The 18,144-nt window shown below is 57.0% G+C and overlaps 2 protein-coding genes and 1 non-coding gene across 34 annotated transcripts in view; 1 reads left to right on the top strand and 2 right to left on the bottom strand.

The window, feature by feature from the left end:
* Positions 1-18,144, bottom strand: part of STXBP1 (syntaxin binding protein 1) — a 775,650-nt gene that overhangs the window by 194,562 nt on the left and 562,944 nt on the right. The window lies entirely within an intron of this gene.
* The window catches only part of DNM1 (dynamin 1), a 49,194-nt gene that overhangs the window by 3,745 nt on the left and 27,305 nt on the right, over positions 1-18,144 (bottom strand). For 10 of the 32 annotated variants that reach the window (XR_014828350.1, XR_014828351.1, XR_014828356.1 and 7 more), the window contains exons 11-20: positions 15,320-15,406; positions 12,957-13,027; positions 12,706-12,757; positions 12,489-12,500; positions 9,065-9,178; positions 5,183-5,292; positions 3,967-4,082; positions 2,712-2,882; positions 1,326-1,567; positions 752-967 (exon numbers count right to left, since the gene is read on the bottom strand). Coding sequence is in view for 9 of the 32 variants with exons in the window: in XM_084997727.1 (XP_084853853.1) it covers positions 752-967; positions 1,326-1,567; positions 2,712-2,882; positions 3,247-3,258; positions 3,971-4,082; positions 5,183-5,292; positions 9,065-9,178; positions 12,489-12,500; positions 12,706-12,757; positions 12,957-13,027; positions 15,320-15,406 (1,199 nt within the window). In the remaining 23 variants the exon portion in view is untranslated. Of the gene's footprint in view, positions 1-751; positions 968-1,325; positions 1,568-2,711; positions 2,883-3,246; positions 3,259-3,601; positions 4,083-5,182; positions 5,293-9,064; positions 9,179-12,488; positions 12,501-12,705; positions 12,758-12,956; positions 13,028-15,319; positions 15,407-18,144 lie in introns of those variants that run through there. The other 22 variants (XR_014828357.1, XR_014828359.1, XR_014828362.1 and 19 more) reach the window with 7 other exon arrangements.
* MIR199B (microRNA mir-199b) lies at positions 6,885-6,958 on the top strand. The gene has a single exon (NR_035370.1). It is a non-coding gene; the product is annotated as a microRNA mir-199b (primary transcript).

Genomic DNA, 18,144 nt, shown 5'->3' with positions numbered 1-18,144 from the left:
CCTCCCCGCCCCCGCACCACGTTGGTCCAGGCCAGGGGCAGGGGGAAGGGAGAAAGCCATCTGGCTGCCCCGTGGCTCCCGGACCCTTGCCCTAGCTGTTCCATGTCCTATCCCATGTCTGGGTGCCATTCGTACACTCTCACACCCGTGTGCACGCCCACACACACATCACACACCTTACTGGTCACACAGTCACAGCCTGGCCTCTGTTCCTGTGGGCCAGAGGCCAGACATCCCCCTGGCACAGGTCCAAAGAGTCAGGACTGGGAAGTGGGGGCATCCGGGTAGCCCTGAGTGTAAGTCTATAAATCCGGAGAGGATGGGCAGTCAGATCCTCAGACCTGAGGGCTCACTGGGGGCTGGGAGAGAGAAGTAGAGGACAGAATGGGATAGATGGAATGGAGAACGGCGGAGAGCAGCTAGGAAGGGAAAGGGGAAGGGATGCAATGTGTGGGAGACAGTGAAAAAGGATGGAAGCGCCATGCAAGTGCTGGAGAGACGGGGGCAGGTGGGAGGAGCCCCACGGCCCCCTCCCCAGAAACGACCACCTGCGGGACTCAGCACTCCCTGGGGAGCAGGCTCCGCCAGCCCTCTGCCACACTTCCTCGTGGCTCTGGCACCCACAGTCCGAGTGACTCGGATGGAGAGGGCCAGGTCTGGCGACCAGCGCCGGGGCTCCAGAATCCGGCCCCACCTCCCTCCCGGCCACGCCCGCCTGGCGGTCTTTGCCGCTGCTTTCAGCCCTACTCACCTGGGGACCCCGGGCGGGGCGCGGTTGGGGCGCGAGGGCACCTGGGGGGGAGGACCGAAGGGGTCAGGGGAAGCCCCCGGCCTGGAGGGCACGGGGGGTGCCCCCCCCAGGGCGGACCCAGCAGGCGGAGGCCCAGGAGCAGGGCCCCGCGACCCGGGCCGGGCTGGGGGCACGGCGGGGGCTCGGCGCTGCGGCGTGGGGCTGGACGTGGGTGACCTGCGGGCGACGGGGAGCAAAGGACAAGGAGGGGAGAGAGAGATTGAGCCTCTCTGCCCACCCAGAGGGCCCGCCCCCAGCCCGGTGCCGGCCACGCCCATGCGCACAAGCCCCGCCCCGATGCGCCCTAGGGTTTTCGGCCGAGTTAAAGCCCGGCCCCAGACGCTCCGCCCCGCCCCGCAGCCAGCGCTCCACGGCAAGCCCCGCCCCGCAAAAGCCCCGCCCCTCTCTAAGCTCCGCCCCTCGCTCCAGGTGGGAGCCGCCCCGGTGACGCGGGCGCGCCACTGCCCGGTCCCGGCCCTCCTCCCGCGGGCCCCGGGCTGGGGGGCTTTGGGGCCGTGGGGGCCGGCCCTGGTACCTGCGTCCGGCCGGTATGCTTTGCACCTGCAGCCAGGAGTCGTCCACGGGCGGGGGCATGGGCGTGCTGACAGTGGTCGTGTTGATGTCGCCGATGATGCTAAGCGCCTCCTTCAGTGCGTGGTACATGCGCAGCATCTCATCTCGCCGCTGCGCCTGCTCGGCGGACTCCTCCATCAGTGTGTTCTGGTCCCCGCACGAGTAGAGGTTGGCCAGAAGCTCCGAGAAGATGAATTCCTTGGTCTGAGGGCAGGCAAAGAGAGGAGAGGGTTTGGATTTGAGGCCTGTACCAATTTGCCCGCCCCGCCGGCCCCGACTAGGACTTGGAGCTCGGGAATGGGGCTCAGCCACCGCCTAAACTCAAGAGATCTCCCTCGCTTCCCTTGCTCTTTTTCTCAGATGGTCCAGAGAAGAAGAGTGAACTGTTTAAGGTCATAGATCTGAGCGGAAACTCAGGGCCTATCATGCAACCAGGACAACGGGCCACACAGCTTGTTTCGGCCTCAGTTTCCTCAGTGTAAAAGAAGGCAGTTACACCGTTTCCAAGGACTTGTATGCTCCACTGGACCTCAGTAAGGAAGAGGACAGTTTAAAATCTCCTGAGCCCTTGAATAACAGGTGTCAATGTGTGCCTGAACTGGGTGCAATGCAAGCTTCTGCATGTAGGGAGTGGGTTAATGTTCTTAAAATCTCCAGATGTTACCTGCCCCTGGCTCTGGAACATTTATGGAGAGATCCTGAGGGTTTTTTTATACCATAGGCCTGTTTCATTTATTCGTTATTTAATGACATGCCGAGCACCTCCTACATGCCAGGTGGTGTGTTGTCATGCACTTTCCTTTTTTTGGCCTTGCTCTGGTACGCAGAAGTTCCTGGGCCAGGGATCGAACTGGCACCACAGCAGTGACAACGCCAGATCTGTAACTGTTAGGCCATCAGGGAACTCATTGAATCCTCAACTCTTCTATTATCCATATTTTACGTATAAGAAAACAGAGGCTCAGAGAGGGTAGGTGGTTTACTTAAAGTCACCCAGCGAACTTGCGGCAAAGCCAGGATTCCAACAGGGTTCTCATTTCCCTCCGGCCGTGTATTTTCACTAAGCCACAGGTGGAAGTGATTCTGTGGGGGTGTGTATTTCAACACATGGTGTGGGAGCTCTTAAAAGATGCAGATTCCTAGCCCCTTCTGGAAAACAGTGAAGCACGTTTGGGTATGTGAGTCTACAAAGTAATATACGAAGCTCACGTTATATTTCTACTCGACAGCTCTGGTGTGGACCTGCGCCTCCCTCCCCAAACTCTGTCCCACCCAGGCCAACCTGGCCACCTGCTTCCTCGGTCCCCCAAAGGGCCCCCTTCCCCCGCGTGCGTGGTGATGCACTCACATTGTTGATCATGAGGTGCATGATGGTCTTAGGCATGAGGTCCCGGACGGTCTTGTTGACAATGGCCATGTACGAGTCCACGAGGTTCCGGATGGTCTCCACCTGCCGCTCCAGCTGGGGGTCCATGGAGTGCATGAAGCTGTCCGAGCCATTCTCCTCCGTCTCACTGGCCTGCCATTGAGAACAGAGGGCATTAGGGTGTCTGGACCCTCCAGGCCAGGTTCCAGGCATCCCGGGGTCCCAGCTCCTTTAAGGGGGCCTGGAACACTGAAGCACAGGAGAAGCAACTGGCCAGTATACAAAGATGCCAGCTCCCCCATAGCTCTGGGCTCTGCCCACCCCAGAGTCTCTCAGGACCCCAGACTCTCGATCAGCCTTATCTTGGCAGTGACTCTAGCGCCTAGAATTTGCCTTCTTCCCAGTCCATAAACCAGGCAAGGACATCTCCAAGGTCCCTTCCTAAGTCGAAAGATCTGGCCAGATTTGGCTCTAGGCTGGAGATGCCTGGCAGAAGGTGAGGGACGGGCACACTCACTTTCTCTTTGTCCTGGGAGGCCCACACCAAAGCCATGGATGGAGGTCACCACACCAGCATTGTCCCCACCGCCGCCGCCACCATCGAGCACAGTCGAAGCAGACGCAGAGAGGAAAAACAAGGAGAGGTGGAGTGAACCCAGGGCCCTGCTCCCCAGCCCAAGGGCAACGCTAGACCTTGTCCCGTGAAAGTGGGGAGAAAAGTGAAGGCAGTCGCAGGAAACTACCATCATACAAAAAGGATGCAAAATGCCATCTGAGGCAGAGGAAGCGTATGTAAACTGCGCTGGAGAAGGATGGGAGGAAGGAAGGCTTAACTCCAATCCCACCCCAGGGCAGGTAGGGGGAGAATCCCTCTTTCTTTTTCTTTCCTTTTTTTTTAGGCCCACACCTGCAGCCTATGGAAGTTCCCAGGCTAGTGGTCGAATTGGAGCTGCAGCTGCCGGCCTACACCCCAGCCACAGCCATGCCAGATCTGAGCTGCATCTGCGACCTACACTGAAGCTTGCAGCAAGGCGCCTCAACCCACTGAGCGAGGCCAGGGATGGAACCAGTATCCTCGCGGACACTGGGTCAGGTTCTTAATCCGCTGAGCCACAACAGGAACTCCCCCAGCTATTTCTGAGCCCAAGAACAGCTCAAGAATATGGCATGATTGGCATCCCTGAGGATGGACCCCAGGGACCCCATGTTAAGCAGCGTGCCCCCTCTCCCCTGTCACTCACCCCAACACGCTCGGGGTACACGCCAGCCCTCAGGAAGGAGGCCTTCCAGCTATCCACTTCCTCCTGTGTCTCACAGGCCAGTTCCAGCTGCCGATAATCCTTGTAGACATTCCTGCAATGGGGCGGGTGGGGAGGAGAGACAGGGCAAAGGCCACTCACCCTGGTGGTTAAGGGCATGCGTGGACTGGGGTCATGATGCCCTGGGGGCCAGTCCTGATTTTCTCATTTCCCAGCTGGGTGACACTGGGCAAGTCCCTTCCTCTCTCTAAGCCTCAGTTTTCTCATCTGGAAGATGGGTTAGTAACGACAATTCCTGCCTCCTAGGCTTCTTGTGAGGCTTCAGCAGAAGGAGTGGTAAAATACTCTATTAGAAAGGGTCTGAGGAGTTCCCATTGTGGCTCAGTGGTTAACGAACCCAACTAGTATCCATGAGGACATGGGGTCGATCCCTGGCCTTGCTCAGTGGGTTAAGGATCCGGCGTTGCCTTGAGCTGTGGTGGAGGTCACAGATGCGGCTTGGATCCCAAGTTGCTGTGGCTGTGGCTATGGCCAGCAGCTGGAGCTCCCATTCGACCCCTAGCCTGGGAACCTCCATATGCTGCAGGTGCGGCCCTAAAAAGACAAAAGACAAAAAAGAACATTAAAAAAAAAGAAAGAGAGGGACCGAGCCCTTATAAAAGGGGCACCCATGGCAGTGCAACCTCTGGCTTAGATCTCAGCCCCCTGGCTTTCCCCTGATGGCAGGGGAGGTGACTCTGATGGCAGCTGTATTGAACCTCATCTCTGAGTAGGAGAAAGTCCACTAGAGGGTTGGGGGGTGAGAGGCCTGGTACTGGTGCCGGTCCCACTGGACACTGAACAACATGAGAAGGGGGCCAGCATCTTAGGCAGGGCAGGTACTAAACCGGTGACTGCAGAAGGACAGGAGGGGAGGTGGGGAGAAAGAGGAGGGAGGGAGGGAGGGAGGGAGAAGGGAAGAGGGGGGGGAGGGAGAAAAAGAGGAGAGAGGGAGGGAGGGAAGGAGGGAGGGAGACAGGAAGAGGGGGAGGGAGCACAGGCCTGCGATGCAGACATGAAGCCTGCAACAGAGTAGGAGCTCAACAAACATGTGTTGAATAAGGACTGGCTGGGGGGGCCTGCGCCAGGTCCCTCTCCCTTCTGGATCTGGGGACCCTCTCTACTCCCCCAGCCCCCAAGGAGGCAGGCAGGCACCTCTGCTCCGTGTTGAAGAGGGCAAAGATGTGTTTGCTGGACATGAAGCCCTTCTCCACGTCCCGCAGCTTCAGGTTGTCCACGGAGAGCATGTATTTCTTCTCTTTCTCCTGGAGGAGAGGCAGGAGTGGTGGGTGAGGCTGGCCCTGTTCTCTGCCACGCCTCACCCCCTAAGGATGCTCCATGCTGGGGGGGGGGCGCTGGGCGGTGGACCCCCAGAGTGGCCCTGGGCCTGTGGACACCCCAAGGCACGGCACAGCCCCCTTTCACGGCACAGGCTCTCCCTGATGCAAACCTGGCTTCGGAGCCCTGGGCCTGGGGGGGCGCCTCGGCTCCGCATGGCTCCCCACGGCATTCAGGCCCTTCCCACTACCTCTGCAATCATGCAGAGCCCAAGAGCCCAGGGTGGCCTGGCTGAGCTTGGCTGCCACGTCCCAGCCTAATCAAGCCCTGGAGGGGAGCCAGGCCAGCCCCAGCCAGGGACCCCAGCCTCTCTCACCCTGGGCCTGGCCAATAGGGCCTGCTTTGGATAAGCCTCTGACTTCATTTCCTGACTGGGGAGACAGCGAAGGGGGGCCACCAGCCATCAAAGGGCTGGCTCAGCCCACTCCCCACAGCCGCCCATGTGTTAGCAATCAGGCACACAGCGCAAGCCTGGAGATGGTGAGTCTGTGTGTGCAATGTGTGTGGCTGTGTGTCTGTGCCTGAGCACGTGTCCTCTCACCATTATGCACGCCCATGTGTCCCTGGGTGTGTGCAAGTGTGCCTGAGGAGGTGGCGGGCTGGCTGTGTGTGCGTGTGAGCATGGTGGTATGTGTGCATACTTCTGTAGGTGTAGGTGGTGGTTGTAAATGTCTGTGTTTTGCACGAAGGTGCCTGTGGGACACGTGCTGTGTGTGCACATATTTACATGCATATCGTTTGCATAATGGGCTGAATCAGTTTGGTTTGTCTGTATGGTCTGGGAGGAGTTACGTGCATCTGTGGATGGGCGTGTGGGTGCCAGGCCCACGTGACATGTGTGCTCCCCTGGTATGGGCTGACATGCCTCTGTGGGCTGCTCTGTCCAAGAGGGGATTCTCAGGCATCTTTGGGAGGTACCTCAGGCTGGGGCTATGGGAGGAGGGGAGGGGTTTCTGCTGCCTGTACCCCCCTAGCCCACCCAGTGCCTGGGGGTGGTGTGTGAGGGCGTCTGTGTGGGGCTTGGGGGACTCGGGGCTTGGGCATGGGTCTCGCCCTGATCCCCGTCCTGGCGTTATCCTGCCCACCTCCCTCTGCCCCCCACACTCGCCTGGCCCGTCCAGCCACATAAAGCCCTCTTTATGCCAGGCGGGTGGCCGGGAGCCCCAGAGGGTGGCTGGGGGAGGAGAGGAGGAAGTTGCACACCCGGCCAGGGAACATCTGGAAGCATTCGAGGGAGGCCCCGCCGCCACCCGCCCTGCGCTCTGGGGTTGGACACTAGGTAGGAGCAGCCTCCTCCTTCCTGCAGGCCGGCCCCCTCCCCAGGCCCCTCCTCCCCAGCCACAGCTCCCGCTCACCCCTGCCACGTCAAAGGAGGCAGAAGGGGAGTCGGAGCAGAGAGGGGACCCCGGGCTGGCTGGGCTGGGCTGGGGGCCTTGCATCTCCAAGACATGGGGCCGAAGCTCTCCTCCGACGGACAGACAGACCCGGCTGCCTGGATGGATCAGAGGACACCTCCACTCCGTCTACCCAGTGTTTAGACTATCTGTTCAGGACTCCCAAATTGTACAGTAGTCTGCACATTGGTTAGGCTGGGCTGGGTTAGACCCTCGGCGCCACCGCTGGAGAGCCGGATGGACCCCTACCCGCCATCCCAGGACCGGAGCCTGGAGCTGGGGCAGGGGGCTGGTGGGGGGGCACAGGGTTGGCTGGGGGGAGGCACAGAGGCATGGGTGGCTGGGAGGGTGGGTGGCGGCGGAAGATGGGGGAGCAGGGAGGGCTGGGGATGTGGGCGGCTGCCTGTCTGCCCAGAGGGCCACCCAAGTCCCCAAGTCCAGAAGGCTCGGGACTGGATGGAGAAGGGAGACAGGTCACTGTCCCCCCAGCCTGGACCACCTCCATGACCCCAGCTGTTTTAACCCCAAAAATCTACCCCCATCCCCCCGACACACACACACACACAAAACCTCGCCTCAGCCCCAACACCCCCACAACCCAGAAACGTACATTCCCACATGCGAACTTTAAATCCCACACCCATGTCCTAAGCACACACACATCACACGTGCATGCACACACACGCACATACAGACACACACACCCACTCACAGTGGAACACTGGCCCTCTCCCATCTGTATGTACCGAACACAGACAATACATATTCTCGAACAGTACACACGCATACCCTCCCTCCACCAGCCCACTCGTCACATGTATACACCGACACTTACACACCAAGCACGGGCACGCACACCCGAGGTCCCACGTCAGGCACACACGGTCTGCCTCCAAACACACATGCAGACCTCATGAACCGAACCCGCCCAGATGCTTATCCCCCGAATGTGCTCCTACGAAACACCCACACATCATGGCCACAAGCCTCACATAGACCCCCAGCTCCCAGCACGGATGGCCCACCCCACTCCCCCAACACACACACACACACTGCAACGTCAGCTCCCCATGGGACTCAACTCAAATGTACACACAAGGCTCAAAAACGACCCCTTACAAATACAAGAAAGGGGCCCCTCTCAGCTATTCCCACCCCCAGTGTAGCCAGTCGCTGGCCCTCAGCCCAGGTCACACTGTCCCCCGGCCCCAGCTAAGGAAGCTCAACACAGGGGCACCAGGAGTTGTGGGGCCAGCCGTGGGCATCCCCAGTCATGGGCACATTTAGGGAGCCTCCCTGAGCAGGAGCCGCCCCCCAGACCCGTGTGCCCCGCCATCTCACACTCCATCCCTTCCCGGGGCCCCTGTGCTCTGGGAGAGGCCAGGGCTGGGGGTAATGAGGTCCAGATGGCTTGGCGCCCCCGCCAGTGACGACGAAGGGCCCCGCCCGAGGTGGGGAGGGGGGCCCGGCCTGGGGCCACTTGGGGGGGGGCAGGGATCAAGGAGGGGGCTTGGAGACCAAAATCACAGGCCACCACCCCACGCTCCGCACCCCCGCTGAGCGCACCCTCTGGGCTCCCCAGCTGAACAGCCCCCACAGGGAAAAGAGGGTCCCTCCCCCACCCCTTGGCCAGCTGGACTTCATTACCACACCCCCCAGCCCCCGCCACCCCAGCCCTCCCTGCTCTCTCTGGTCACCTCTGGAATCCAGATGTGGAAGCCAAATAGACTCATTCTTAAAGGAGACCAGCAGCAGAGGAGGGAGGTGGCAGGGGTTCTCCGTGCCCCGGGGGTCGTGGGCAGGGAGGGCTTGGCGTGGTGCCTCTGTGGGACCCCGTCACTCCTGGCCCCTCGGGCTGGAGGCACCCTGGGTGTCTCCCTCCCACTGTCAAGGTCTGGGGCACTGGGGTGCAGGGGTTAACAGGGTGTCTGGCAGCTGGACTCGTGTGTGTCATGGGCCTGTGGGGGCCACGGAGGAGGAGGCACGCCCTGGAGCAGGAAAACAGGAAGGTTGTAGGGCTGGTGGGGTCACGGGGGGCTGGCGGGCCCAGCACCCCTGTATACTTCCTCCAGGGCGCTCCGCCCCAAGCTCCCCTGGTCCTGCCAAAGCCATCTTCTCCATCCGGCCTGGATGAGTTCCCAGGAGGGCCTGCCACCTCCACCCACAGGTCTTTGATGGGACTTTCGCTACCCCAGTTGTGTGGTCCGCTCCAAGTCCCAGCCTGTGTAGGGTCCGGGCCTGACTCTGGCCATCAGCCAACCCTGCCCCCCCCCCCCCCCCCGATGACCAGTGGCCTGTTACTCACCTCGTCATCTTTGTACCAGGACAGATTCTCGGCGGTCAGCACAAACCAATACTCCTTGGAGCCCCCCTTCATTATGCCAATATTGTTGATAGTCAGCCAGCCCTTCCGGATGACCTGGGGGGTGAGGGGGCAGGAGGTCAGAGGGCAGAGGCCGGGATCCCCCTTGGAGGATGGTAGGCAAAGAGGGATCCCTCAAAAGCCCAGCCCTCCCCCAGCCCTTGGAGGTCTGGCTGAGTCAGGGAGGGTGGGGACCAGACCTGCCCTGGCTTGAACCACAAGTGAACAGAGTGGAAGATGGGGGAAGGCAGAGGTCAGCTCAGGATAAAGAGGCTTCTGCGCGTCAGAGCCATCTGAGTAGGGGACTGGTGGCCTTGGAAGGGGATGAGCTCCCCGCTGCTAAAAAGTGTGCAAGTGGAGTTTTCGGTGGCCGACTGGGCAAGACAACTCTGAGCATCTTTTCAACTTAAGAGTCAATTTATTCGAAGCCGTCTTTCTGACCTCAGGGCCTTTGCACAGGCTGCTGTTGACTCTGCCTGGAAAGCATGTCCTCCTGTTCGCCCTGCAAGTCTTACTCATGGTCTGGGTGTGGACTCAGAAGTCACGTTTTCAGGCAGGTTCTCCCTGGGCCCCAGCATAAGCCAGGACCCCTATTATAATCTTTTATCACTCTCTTAAGTCTTCTTCTAAGGCGGTGGCTGGAACTTGGAATTTCTGTGTGTATGTGAAGCTACCTGTTGATGTCAGCCTGTCTTGCTCTCCGTCACTGATGTATATTCCCAGCCTTTGACTGTGTGCTCCGAGGACAGCAAGTAAGTGGTCATTGAATATTTGTGGCATGCATACAGGAAGGCTGTGATAGCAGGGGTCTAAGAGTCTTTGCCTCCAGGCCCCGGGGGGGTGTGACAGAGTGTGCAGACAGGGGGTGGGGGTGGGGGGCTGAGCACAAACTGCCCAGATCCCCCTTCCCCGGGGAAAGCCCACAGCAAGGGGCAAGGGTCTCCTTTCACGTCAGGGAGCAATTCTCCTTGGGACTGTCCTAAGTTGCCTGACACAGACCAGGGCCTGTCAATTCTTTTTTTTTTTTTTTTTTTTCATTTTGCCTTTTCTAGGGCTGCTTCCAGCGGCATATGGAGGTTCCCAGGCTAGGGGTTGAATCGGTTGAATCGGAGCTGTAGCTACCACCTACCCCAGAGCCACAGCAATGCGGGATCTGAGCGGCGTCTGCAACCTACACCACAGCTCACAGCAACGCCAGATCCTTAACCCACTGGGCAAGGCCAGGGATCGAATCCACAACCTCATGGTTCCTAGTCGTATTCGTTAACCACTGTGCCACGACCAGAACTCCGGGCCTGTCAATTCTACTCCAAGGGGCAGGACCACTGACTAGACCCTGCTGGTGGGCCAGACCAAGGGCACCAGGGAGCTGCTTCTGCCCCCCTCCCTCAGCCCTGGCTTCCCTGGCATCTCTCCTGAGCATCCAGAAAAGACCAAGGGGCTGGCAAGAAAGCCCTCTAGGGTCAAGCCTGCTGCTGAGGCCCTCAGAGCCCCGCCTGGAGCCCCCCTTAACCCTCTCTGGCTTCCCCGAGAACCCTGGGGAGAACTCACGTAGCACAGTGGATCAGAGCTAGTGGCCGTGAACAGGGACATGGTAGCCAGGTGCCCCATGAGCCTTCTCTCATTCTGTCCCCATCTTGTCATTGCCTTTTTTTTCTTTTTTCTTTTTCTTTTTTTTTTTTTTTGCTTTTGCTTTTTAGCGCTGCACCTGCAGCATATGGAAGTTTCCAGGCTGTGGGTTGAATCGGAGCTATAGTTGCCGGCCTGCACCACAGCCACAGCCATGTGAGACTGGAGCTGCATCTGCAACCTACACCACAGCTCACGGCAATGCCAGATCCTTAACCCACTGAATGAGGCCAGGGATTGAACCCGTACCCTCAAGGATACTAGTCAGACTTGTTACCGCTGAGCCACAATGGGAACTCCTCATCATTGTCTTTGGAATTGAGTCTGCATGCCACAGCCCGGTCCTCCATCTCCTTGATCTGAAAGACCTCTCCACCTCCCTCCTGCCCTGATGGGCAGTCTTTGTCTTCGCTCAGCCACCCCCAGCGCTGCCCTCATCCCTGCTCATTCAAAACCCCCTCCCAGAGCCTGGCACCAGGGACTTCCCATTCCTCCAACTCCCGCCCTGCCTGCGGCCTGAGTGCAAGCCCAGGTCTCCGAGGGGCAGGGCCAGGGTCTCACTCCTGCCCAGGAGCCAGCACAGGGTAGGCACCAGTGAGTGTTTGCTGAACCGAATTGTCCTGGGATGGTGCCTTCATGAACTCTTTCATTCTACTGAGCACTTACTGTGTGCCAGGCACGGCGCCGGGGGCTGAGGATTTGCTGGTGCACAAGACAGACCCAGCCCCTCCCCTCATAGGGGTCAAGAGGGAAGTGATACGATGTCAGTGATGACACAGACACCTGCATTATCACAAAAACTGTGGCCTCTGGAAAAGCTCAGACTCTATGCTGGTGGTACCACTGGGGTCGAGAAGTGATGTTTGAGTAGAGATCTGAAGGACAGAGCAGGCGAGGAGGCACTCTGTTGTCATTTCTTTATTTCTCTCTCTCTCCCTTTTATTTTATTTTATTTTTTCTTTTTTAGGGATGAACCTGCGCCATATGGAAGTTCCCAGGCTAGGGGCTGGCTGCAGCTGCTGGCCTACACCACAGCGGCAACACTGGATCCGAGCTGCATCTGCAACCTACACTGCAGCTTGTGCCAATGCTGGATCCTTAACCCAGTGAGTGAGATCAGGGATGGAACCCCCATCCTCATGGATACTAGTTGGGTTCGTTTCCACTGAGCCACAATGGGAAGTCCCCGGTCTCTTGCCATTTCATTCAATTTCTTTTTTTTTTTGGTTGCACCCATGACATGTAGATGTTCCCAGGCCAGGGGTTGAACCTGTGCCACAGCAGTGACCTGAGCCACAGTAGAGACATTGCCAGATCCTTAACCCACCAGGCCACCAGGGAATTCCTCACTCATATCTTCACTCAACTCTCTGGTAGAGAGGCCAGCTTAAAAACATGTCTCTCCCATCCATCTGTCCATCCATCCATCCATCCAGCAGATATTTTAAAAAGCTCAGTGCCAGGCCCCTTCCAGCCATTTTCACCCACCCCAGCCCACGTGGTCTACCTCCGGCTGAAGTAGATGCTTAGCACATGCGCACTGATGGACAGATTGGCAGGACTCTGTGTGTGGTTAAGCCTTGCCTCTGGCCTGAGTACATGAATGGACACCCATATGCCTGTGTGTGCAAGCAGCTCAAGCCAAAGAGTGCCCTCTTGACCCCTGCACATTCCTGCTACGAAGGAGTCCCTCCTCCCCCTCACTGCACAAACCAAGAGCCCCAGTCCTGGTACTCACCAGAATCTCATCCTGCAAAGAGGTAACCATAGCAACCACGAGAGGCATCGGGAGAGAGGAGAGAGGGTTACTGAGGCAGAGTGGGAGGCTTGTGGCTGGCATCTGACAGGCTCCCTGGCCCCCGTGGGACCCTTCTCCTCGGGGGAGGGGGCTCTCAGAGCTTGGCGTCCATCCGGCACCCTCCATCCCTCGGGCTGGGGCCCTGGGGTTCACTCACCTGGTTGCCTGAAGCCTTCTTCTTGTTCATCTGGTTGCTCCTCTGCTGAGCACTAATGGGGAGAGAAAAAGAAGCGTTTCAGAACATCTCTCAAGAGGCTCAGCTTCATCGCCCCTGCTCAGTGGGCACCAGATCCAGGGGCTTCATTAACCCAGCAGACCTGGGTCACACACACACACACACACACACACACACACACACACACACAGAATCACATGAGATGTCACCTTCTCTGACCAGGGAGCACTCACTTGGCAAAGCCTATGAAGTCCTCGTGGTTGGTATTCATGTAAGCCAGCTCAATATCGATGAGAAGCATGACCTTTCAGGATACACAGGTCAGCAGACACGGGGAAAAGATACCACAGAGTTTTAAAATGCATGAAAAGCTGGGAGAAGCATACTTGCAGCATATGTAGAATCCATAGTAAATAAACCTCTAGTCCATAAGAAATAAATAACTGCATCTATAATAGTATCCATCACAAATACACAGTTCCTCCCCATGGATAAGTGAAAGGCGAGACACACAGATCCAAACAGTCAAAGAACACGAATGCGTAATCCATCGGAGAAATGCGTACAACCTATAAGGGTATGTAAAAAATGGCCCCTCTCATTTATAGAGCGACAGAAGTTAAAATGAGGCCCTTTTAACTTATCAGATTAATAATACATATTGATAATGACCAATGTGGGCACAATGGTGGGAAGACAGATTCCCTCACACTATTAGTGGAAATGTAAATTAGCATCATGTTCTTGGAGGGCAGTTTGGCAATATTTGACAATATTAATATGTAGAGGCGTTCCTGTCTTGGCTCAGTGGAAACGAATCCGACTAGGAACCACGAGGTGGCATGTTCGATCCCTGGCCTCGCTCAGTGGGTTAAGGATCCGGCATTGCCGTGAGCTGTGGTGTAGATCTCAGATGCGGCTCGGGTCCCACATTACTGTGGCTGTGGCGTAGGCTGGAGGCTGTAGCTCTGATTGGACCCCTAGCCTGGGAACCTCCATATGCCGCAGGTACGGTCCTAAAAAGACAAAAGACAAAAAAAAAAAATTTTTTTTAAGTATATATTCATTTCTAGAACCATCTCTCAGAGAACAACTGGGAACCAGCCAATGGTCATCAGAAGGTGAAATAGACTCTGGTATCTTCTAAATAAGAAAGCATTCTACAGCGGTTCAAAAGAATGAGGATAACTTCTCGGTTCTGGCCTGGACAAATCCCCTTTGCAAGTAATGAAGAAAGATAGGATTTATAACGGAGGCATGATGAGAATGCCATTCCCGATGCACGCAGCTGCGTTCAGACCCAGGCCCTGCGGCTTCCGGTAAGCTTGTCCTCACAAAGCCTCATGTTCCACAAATGAAGTGTTTGCGCCTCACGGAAGTGGTGAAGACACAACAGGAGGAGGAAAGTCACGTGTCTGACATGTAACAGGTGCTCAAGAGATGTTAGCTACAATTATCTTTAGAGAAAAAAGGCAAGACACACAGCAGGCTTGTGATTCTTTAAGATTTAGAGGAAATCCGGGCGTTCCCATTGTGGATCAGTGGTAACGAACTCGACTCGTATCCATGAGGACACGGGTTCGATCCCAGGTCTCACTCAGGGGGTTAAGGATCCGGCATTGCTGCGAGCTGTGGGTCACAGACTCAGCTTGGATCCTGGGTTTCTGTGGCCGTGGTGTAGGCTGGCAGCCGCAGCTAGCTCCATTTCAACCCCTAGCCTGGGAACTTCCATAGGCTGTGAGTGCGGCCCTAAAAAAAAAAAAAAAGATTTAGAGAAAATCTGGAATCTGTATGTTCCTAGGATGAATGTCTGGAAGAGGACACACCAAAATTATTTTTTTGGCTGCATCTGTAGTATGAAGAAGTTCCGGGGCCAGGAATTGCACCTGAGCCACAGCAGTGACCCCAGCCACATCAGAGACAACACTGGATCCTTAACCTGCTAGGCCACCAGGGAACTCCCACACCAGATCCTGTGTTGCTGTGGTTGTGGTGTAGGCCAGCTGCTGTAGCTCCGATTCGACCCCTAGCCTGGGAACCTCCATATGCTGTGGGTGTGGCTCTAAAAAGAAGAAGAAGAAGAAGAAAAAAAAAGTCTATCCATACAATGGAATATTATTCAGCCGTAAAAAGGAAAGATATTCTGACCCATGCTACAACCTTGAGAACATGATGCTAAGTGAAGTAAGCCAGATACAGAAGGACAAATGTTGCATGCTTTCATTTATATGAGGTACCTAGGTTGTCAAGTTCATAGAAACCGGAAGTGGACAGGTGGTTGCCAGGGGCTGGGAGGAGGGGGGAACAGGAGCCATTGTTTAAGAGGGACAGAGTTTCATTTAGGAAGATTGAAGAAGTTCTGTGATGGTTGCACAGCAATCTGAATATACTTGATACCACTGAAATGCACGCTTTAAAATGGTTAAAATTGTACAATGTATGTTATACGTATTTTCGCACAGTGAAAAAGCGAGAGAAGCAGAAAGTTAGTGGGAGGAGAGCAAGTACAAAGGAGACAGAGACAGAAGAGCCGGACCGGGGAGAAGGGGGCGAGCCCAGGGTCACAGGCTTGAACGGCGGCGGGCTGGGGACTCACCTGCTCCTTGGTGCGGCCTTCCCGCTCCCGGATGTGCGTGGTCACGATCCGCTCCATCTCCTCCCGCAGGCGCGGGTACTGCTGGAGCTGGGGAAGGGTGGGAGGGGAGAGAGCCACGTACACGGGGGGCACGGGCGGGAAGCACCCAAACCCGCCAGAGTCGGGGGATCCAGGGTCGTGGGGCGCGGGGGCGGGGGCACACAGAACGCCGAGGCCTGGGGTCCCAGGAAGCTGATGGCACCAAGCCACGGCCACCCCTTTCCGCCAGTTGTGGGTTCCAAATGGCAGTTCAAGGGTCTTCCTGGCTCCAGGCCCTCTTTGCTAGCCTACTCGGGCAACCTCACGGGGGAGGCGGCTCCCGGGCGCAGGAACGCCCGGAATCGGTGGCAGCCGTCTCCGAAACAGAATGGTCTGGGGCGCCGTTAGCTCCCCAAGTGTTCCCTGGTCCTCAGGGCTACTGCTTGCCTTCTCCAAGGCCTGGTGGCACTGTCAGGCGGGGCAGCAGGCAGGTAAGAGCCTGCAGATGACTATCCGGGGAGAATCTGGGGAGGGCAGGGCCCAAGGTGCCAGGTGGCCTCCTGAGTCAGGCTGGGGACGGGCAATGCTCCTTGTCAGAGCTGGGGGAGGGGGCAGGCGAAAACCAGCAGTCACACAAGGGACATGCAGGAGGCACAGGCATGCGTGGGGTGGGGGTGGGGCATGCAGAGTTGGGGTGCCAGCAGCATGAGCAGTACCCTGCGGGGGCCTGGCTGGACCCCGGGGCCCTCTTGGTAGAATCCACCCGATTTTGCCTCCCTTTGCATGCCCTGGCCTGGCACCACCTCCCCTCCCAACCACATCCGCCTGGCTCCCAGCTGGCCAGCCAGCCTGTCTCTACCCCACTCCTTTGGGGTAGGAACTCAGCAGGCCCTATTCCCCCCGCCCCAGTTTTTATCTGCTGAGGGCAAAGGGAAGGTTGCTCCAAGCTCTTCCCCTTCTGCCTGTGAATTCTGTCCTCAGCTCAGCCAGGCTCTGGACAAAGCCCATGTCAACTCCTCCATCAAGACTCTGTTGCATGTCGCCTCTTCCAGGAAGCCTGCCGAGATCACCCGTGATCTGAGTTATCGACCTCCACGTACCCCGCCCCACCCCCTCACTAGTTGCCCTGAAGGCAGGGGCAGGGCTGGGCACAGCACCAGTGCTCCAAGAGGGCATGTTGAGGGAATGAGGGAATGAATGAAGGATGAATGTCTTTGCCCTCCCTGCCAGGGTGGGTGCATGTGGGCTCCTCTGCCCTCTGGCTCCTGAACAAGCAACTCCTCAGAGAGGGGACCTCGCTGAGCTGCCCCTGGTGGGAGTCTCCTCCTCTGCCGCAGTGGGGCCCAGACCTAGCTCTTGTCCCTCTTTCCGCACCTGGGTCAGGCCCCTCAGGTGCGTCCCCCTATGTGGGAAAGAGCTGGAGGTTAGCGTGCCCGGGTCACAGGTAGTGATTTCGAGGGCAAGACAGAGGCCAAAGAGATGGGGCGGGAGGGGGGGTTATTGGGAGGTTGGGGGGGGGGAGCAGCGCCCTGGATGCCAGCCCAGGAGAGGCAGACCTGAAAGATGCCACATCCTCCCATCTCCCCCTTGACTGTCCCGTGGCGGTGCCAAAGGTGTAGCTGATGTGGCCAAGCTCAGGGGACCTGGGAGAGAGGCAGCCTGAGACCAGGGGCTTGAAAAACAACACTGGCTGGAGGGGCCCAGTGGACCCGTGAGGCTCAAGGATGGGCTCTCATTTCTCACAGTCTCCAAGTTGGGGCAGATTCGAGACCGAGTCACGGCTGCCAGAAAGCCTCCTCTGAGACGGTCCCAAGTGCTCCCTCCCAGGGTGGGGGTGGGCGGGGGCAAGGAGGGAGAAGGAGGCAGCAATTTGCCAAAGAGCATGACCAGTTCTCCCACTAACCGCCTGGATGTCACATCTGTCAAGTTTTCCATGTGACACACGTGACAGGGCAGCCTCAGCCCCTTTGAGAAGTTCTGTTCCTTTTGAGCATCTTTTTCCATTCTGGCTGCCTCTGAGCATTTCCAGGACTTTCAGCCAGTTTTTCAAATGGAACGTTTCTCTCTGTGTTTGGCTCAGCAGGGCAGTCAGCTTGGAGCCCACTGTTTAGTGGTCAGGAACACCGGCCCTGGAGCCACATGGCTCTGGGTTCAAAGCCAGCCCTCTGTCCCGCTGACTGTCCTTGGAAAAATGACGAGACCTCTCTGAGCTCAGTTTCGCCATGTGTGAAATGGATGTAACAAAAGCAGCTGCCCTCTTGGGGCTGTTGGGAGGACTGAGCAGCACACCCCGTGATTGACATTAAACTCTGCCTTTCATGCAGAGGTGAAAACTCTCATCCCAGAAGGGCTAGGAATGGTTAGCATGACTAGTATCCATGAGGACGCAGGTTCAAGTCCTGGCCTTGCTCAGTGGGCTAAGGATCCGGCGTTCGCCGTGAGCCGTGGTGTAGGTCACAGACATGGCTTGGATCCCGTGTTGCTGTGGCTGTGCAGCTTCAATTCAACTTCTAGCTGCAACTTCAATGCAACTTCTAGCCTGAGAACTCCATATGCTGAAGGTGCAGCCCTAAAAAGACAAAAAAAAAAAAAAAAAAAGAAAAAGAAAAAGAAAAAAGCAAAGCAAAAAAAAAAAAAGAGTGGCTTGCTAGATTGAGAAGACTTAGGAAGGAAAAAAAATTAAGACAAAAATGGGTGAATTTTACTATGTAAACAAAAAAATGACTATGTATTAAATCAATCAAAAGGCAAAAATATTTTTGTAGAAATAGTGTAAAGCTTTCCTTTCTTAAGCTTTTTGTTGACTA

The sequence above is a fragment of the Sus scrofa genome, chromosome 1 (genome assembly GCF_054392235.1).
Source record: "Sus scrofa isolate SSC_HxYL_T2T_F1_AM1 chromosome 1, Sscrofa_HxYL_maternal_Yorkshire_Landrace_v2.0, whole genome shotgun sequence".
NCBI lineage: Eukaryota > Metazoa > Chordata > Mammalia > Artiodactyla > Suidae > Sus > Sus scrofa.
Note: the sequence above shows the minus strand (reverse complement) of the source record. Positions and strands in the feature narration are given on the sequence as shown.